This window comes from Coffea arabica, chromosome 5c (assembly GCF_036785885.1).
Source record: "Coffea arabica cultivar ET-39 chromosome 5c, Coffea Arabica ET-39 HiFi, whole genome shotgun sequence".
NCBI lineage: Eukaryota > Viridiplantae > Streptophyta > Magnoliopsida > Gentianales > Rubiaceae > Coffea > Coffea arabica.
This window is the reverse complement of record NC_092319.1, coordinates 42,953,958-42,959,957: the sequence shown is the minus strand read 5'-3', so window position 1 is coordinate 42,959,957 and position 6,000 is coordinate 42,953,958. Positions and strand designations below refer to the sequence as shown.

Below are 6,000 nucleotides of genomic sequence, written 5' to 3'. Positions count from 1 at the left end.
TAAATAAACAAGTTAAATTTAAATACAACCTCAAACTGGTTTAATTAAACATACCAACTCTGAACCTTGAGTTTTATTAGGTTTCCTTAGCGACCTAGTGGTCCATTGGCACCGGCCAAGTCTACATATTTAAACTTAAAAGACATCAACCAAAACCTAGTGTCAGGACATGATTGAGATTGATTAGGGTTGCATTCTCTAGTGTATTCAGGGCTGATGCGGTGAAAGATTTGAGGAGGTAAAGAGTGAAGGGCTGACCTCTCATGCTAAATTACAGGGATTGCCCTCCAGCTATGAGTAATTGAAGATGAATCCCTTCATAAGAGATGACATGAAAATTTTTGCGCATAAAAATGTGATCATTGAAATTTCATCAACAAGTATAAAAATTATAAAGAAGAGAGATTTCTATAAGCCTCACGCATTTTAATTTGAAAAAAAAAGGTTAATTGTTTTTTCAAGTGTTGCAGTAATTTTGCTAGGTCACTTGTTTATTGCTTCATGAAATGTTAACTATGAAATGGAGAAATTTTGAACCTACGTTTTTATTCCACATAGCAAATTGAAAACTCTTGTTACTTTTTCCGTGAACACGTTTTTCAATCACCTTTTTACCTCACATATATCAAATCGCTTCAATAATTTTTCTAAAAAAATGTAGAAAAATGCAATCCAAACACATAATACAAATATAAAATCATGTACACAAGCCAATTTTTCAATCCCTTTGAACACCACAACCTGTCAATGTTCTTTCACTCTAACCCTAAAACAAGAAACAATGAAAAACCTAAAGGTGAAAAAATCCAGTTATGGACATATTGATGGCCTTGTAAGTAAATTTGCAAACTTTGAACCAGTCAATTGCCTTCCATTTTGGGCCCCCACCCCAATCCATTATATCCTCTCGTGGTGTGCTACAAACAACAACGCATTGCTGTGTTGCATCAAAACCAAATTCGGCCGCCACCGTTTTGATTATCCTGTTCCAGCTCATTATTTATTCATCTTTTTATATTCCCTGATACTAGATGGACTGAAATTATTAAAAAAAAAAAAAAAAGTGCCCTTCCAAAACCAGTTGATCCCTGACAGCAAGCAAAGGAAAGAAAAGTAGTAATAAACTATGCATTAGCGTAAAGACGGGCCCATAATTACGGCCGTCCAAATTTGCTCAAAGCCGGCACATCAACGTCTCTACTGCTGCCCCACTAACAGATCTGCCGCGTGCCACGTTACCCTTTCTCATATAACCACCTTTACATTATATTTATATTCAATTTCTGTCACATCATCCCATACCACCCTCACAAGAATATACTTAAGGACAGTTTTGCTTGCTATTTTAAAAAATTTTTTAATAAAAAAATATTTTATAACGATTTGATGCATATAAAATAAAAAATAATTAAAAATATGTTCATAAAAAATATAAAAATATTTTTACAAAAAATTGCAATTCAAACAATATGTAAATAATCAATCTACTTCTTTTTTTTATTTTTTTCTTTTGAAATCACGAATCAGCGTACTTGGTACTTGATTTAACATCTAATTCAAAGAGATTGTCCCAAATTAATTTTGAAAATCAAAACTTGTTGATGTCATAAGTTGATTTGAGTTCAACTTGATGATTCGCAAAACAAAAGTTCTTGTACACTTATTATTACTCGATGATGTAAGTTACTTGATATTCGACTCAATTCACATTCAATTTTTAAGTTAGTTAATTAAACATGTTTTTAATATTAACAGTCTTAGTTCGTTTTAATTTTGACTTAATGGAAAAACGATAAAATTAAGAAATTTGCAGGTGGATCATCTTTTTGTTCTAGAATTACATCCAATTCTAAAATTATATGTATAAATCAAACAATTCGAGAATTTTTTTTTTCTTTTTGAGTTTAGGTCAAAAGGCCAAAAACAACTTTACTTTTGTTCAATCGTATTAAAATTTATGTAAGCTCATAAAGCGCAAAAAAAAATTTTGCTTGTAAAGAGTCCATTTTTTTTTATCTATATATTTCCATTCCATACGTACTACGTAAAGGATACCTTTTCATTATTATTCAATTACTGTCACATCAACTAATGTCCCCACACAGAAACACACACTCATCACTGGGGCGGCGGCCCCCCCAGTCAAATCCCTCGTTGACTGCCTCCCCACCCAAACCCCCTCCCTCGACCCCAGCTTTATATAAGCCATCTTCCCCTCAGCTCCCTTATTCTCAGCATCCTATACTTTCTCCTCCACTTATTTTTTTTTGGTTTCACGCCCTTGAATCCTTGAAGCACTAAACTTTTTGTTTTTCAGACAGAAAATATTTTCCGATCACAATGGCTATGAAGGAGAAGTCTAAAGACGTTAAACCCTCCACCGGAAAAGCTAACGCCGTCAAGGAAGTTCACTTCAGAGGTGTGAGAAAGAGGCCATGGGGCCGCTACGCCGCCGAAATCCGCGACCCCAGCAAGAAGAGCCGGGTTTGGTTGGGCACCTTCGATACGGCGGAGGAGGCGGCGAGGGCCTACGACGCCGCCGCCAGAGAGTTCCGCGGCCCGAAAGCTAAGACCAACTTCCCTTCGCCGTCGGAGATTCAGAGCCCGAGTAACAGCAGCACCGTGGAGTCATCCAGTGGCGATGGATCAACTCACGCGCCAGTTGAGCTGGACCTCACGCGCCGCCTTGGCGTCGCCGCTGGAGGTGGCGGTGCTGGCAGTGAAATCCCTATACTTCATCATCCACAAGCTATGGCCGTCTTGCCAAATGGTCAGCCGGTTGTGTTTTTTCAGCCGATGGCTCTGAACCGAGCTGATTATCCTTACCGGTTTGGACCGGTGGCGATGGATTATGCTAACGTGGTTGGCCGCGGCCGCGGTGCTGTTCATAGTGATTCAGACTCCTCCTCTGTCGTCGACGATAATATAAGCGACGGCGACAACATGAAGAGAGGAGGGGGGCTTGATCTTGATCTTAATTTTCCACCACCTGTGGAAGCTTGAAGAGAAGGTTGATGAGATGACTATTAGTAATATTTTCAAAGTGAGAGGAGGGACTAACGGTTCATTTTTTGTATATATAGGATGGTAAATCAGTCTAATTTGGAGTTTTTTTTTCCCCAAATTCCACGAAAAAAAAAAGAAAAAAGGAAGATTGGAGTTGTCTCTTTTTTTTTTTTTTTTTTTTTGCAGCCAAGAGGAATTTTGTTGAAATTCCTTGGGAGTTGTTTCTCCAATTGTAGTATCATGATTAATGATCTAAGAAAGATTAAGTTAGATTCCGTGTTAATCATCCAATTGTTATCTTTTCCATATTGTTTCTTTTCTTTTTCTTTCCCCTGAAATTTTGTTCCAACATACTAGTACTATTTAATTTTGTCAATTGGATTTTCATCAATCAGTTACCAGTAACGCGGGAAAAAGGTTTCCATCTTTTTCTGCTTGGGCCATTGGGTGGGGATAGGGGAATCAATTCAAGCCATCACCAGAAAAGGAAAATGTTAGCAAGACTTCAACAAGTAGAGCAGCAACCAGCAGCACGTTTATGTTTTCAGTACACTGTTAAGTTTTCATTATTCATTCTCGTAGGATTTGTCTAACAATTTCAAGTGAAAGATCTTGAAAAAACGAAGAAATTTAAATTGCGAAATAGTTAGTTATTAACTAAAGGATTTGAGTTGAGAACATGGATTATTCATAATTATGTGCTACCATTGTTAGACTATACGTTACCATCCAGTACCATTAGCTTATTATACCAACGCAATAATAATAACAACCACTACATTAATAATATTAGCTTATTATACCAACACAATAATATTAACCTCAGGGCTTTGGTCTGGTAGTGGTAGCATGGTTAGAGGTGAGTATCACTGCTACGAATCGATTCTTCGATGAAACAATCCAGAAGCCGATCCCCGATGAAACAATTCACACGGTAGTATGGTTAGAGGTGAGTATCACTGCTATGAATCGATTCTTCGATGAAACAATCCAGAAGCCGATCCTCGATGAACCAATTCACACGGCTTGGTCAGATTGGTGTGGGACACGTGTGGATTAGTCTGATAATTCAAGATATCATACATAATCATATGATAATAATAATAATAATAATAATATTAACCACTAAGGTTAATTAATGTAAGAGAATTGCCTTGTTCATGGACCATATTCCTGAATTGGATGATTGAGCAACTTGTATAATCCACTTTTATTGCATGGACACCTAACTATTCTTTAATAACAAAAGTAGTTAAACTAAAGGAGTAGTTTAATCCATCTCTCTCTTTATCTTAAATTCACACTTGATTCCACTCTCAATAGTGATGGTATTATTTATCAATGCTAATAGTACACTTTATTCTTTTTTAAAGTAAGGAATAGGCGAGATTTAAGAAAAGAAGGAGCGGACGAAGGAGAATTTGAATATAAAATCTCTAAATCTTGATGCATTTTTTTTTTGTCAAAAATATCACACATTGATATTATTAACGTATTAGGAGTGTTGATTTAAACGGCAAAAGTGTAGATTTAACTTAACCCTGATCTAATTAAAGCATTATTTATTTGCACAACACTCTCCGAGCTCATTACGACATGTATGCTTTTAATGGGGGTAAACCGCAAGGTTGAAAAAAACGTCGACGGCAAAGTATGAACAAATTCTCAAATATTCCTTCTTGTATCACTTGACGAGTTGAATAGTCAAAAAGGCCAACAAAAAAAGAATTGATATTAAATATTATTGGGCCGTGGGTCTGTCGAGGCTTTCGTTGTAGCTACCGACGGCTGTGGAGAGACAGGATGCTCAAGCGGCAACGCAACTTAGCAATAGCCATCGTGGTCCCCACAGGCTACGTATCCCGTGTTGACGGGGTAAATGTCTTGTCTTAGATGGCCGGCTCGTGTACTTCTTTGCCGTCCACCGCCTTTTTATTTTTTTTTCTTTTTTTTTTTGTGGGGTTCATCTGTGTGTTTCTCAATTTTGTGCTTCATTTAATCTTTTTCTTTTCTCGTTTTGTTTCTACGATTTTGATCTTTCATGTTTTGTAAAATAAAAGTTTTCTTTGGATTGTTGAATGATTTCATATAATTTTTCGCTTGTATCATAAACACATTTTTCAATCTATCTTTTTATATTTCTAATTAACTTATTATCTTACATAAATCACATCACAAAAAGTGTTACAATAATTATTTCCAATAATATTTCAAATAATTCTCTATCCAAACACAGTATTTTTATTTCTGATTTACTCGTTAGTGTGTTTGAATAGTAGATTTTTTGAAATTATATTTTTTTAATGTAAAATATGTGAAATAAAAATATACTGATGATATAAGCAAATAAATTTTGAAAACAATCCCCCATCTAAACAATTAATTTGACGTGGCGTATATGAAATAAAAATATGGTTAAAAAAATATGTTCTTCATGCAAGCAAATAAATTTTTAGAAATAATTCACTATCCAAACAAATCTAATATTACAATTTGAAAAGGCTTATACTAATTTACCATCATCTTTGAGCCCGTTTGAACTACATTTTCTGAATAATTTTTGGATAAAATAATTACTATATGTGTGTTTGGATTGTAAATTATTTGAGATATTTTTACTGTAACACTTTTTTTGATATAAATGTATATGAGATAAAAAGATGATTGAAAAATATGTTGATGATGCAATCAAATCAGTATGTGTAAATAAGGTGTAAATAAAGTGAAATAATCTTCGATCCAAACAATTATTATATCACTTTTTAAAGATGTAATGTATGTGATATAAAAAATAATTAAAATTATGTAAATTTAATTTAAAAAAAATTTCAGAAAATTACAATCCAAGGCCCCTTTTGGAGGACAACTTCTTGGTAATTAGTAATTACTCCCTCCGTTCCATTTTGATAGTCCTGTATTCCTTTTTCATCTGTTCTAAATTGTAGTCCACTTTCCAATTGAAGAATATAGTTGCATTTTAATTTTTCTAAAATA

At 34.7% G+C, this 6,000-nt stretch overlaps 1 protein-coding gene across 1 annotated transcript; it reads left to right on the top strand.

Annotated features, from left to right (window-relative positions):
- The first annotated feature begins 2,220 nt into the window (after window positions 1-2,220).
- LOC113689800 (ethylene-responsive transcription factor 4-like) lies at window positions 2,221-3,289 on the top strand. Its single transcript, XM_027207584.2, has one exon. It carries the CDS (start codon window positions 2,341-2,343, stop codon window positions 3,001-3,003), a length of 663 nt encoding a protein of 220 aa, XP_027063385.1. The 5' UTR covers window positions 2,221-2,340; the 3' UTR covers window positions 3,004-3,289.
- Window positions 3,290-6,000: the final 2,711 nt, after the last annotated feature.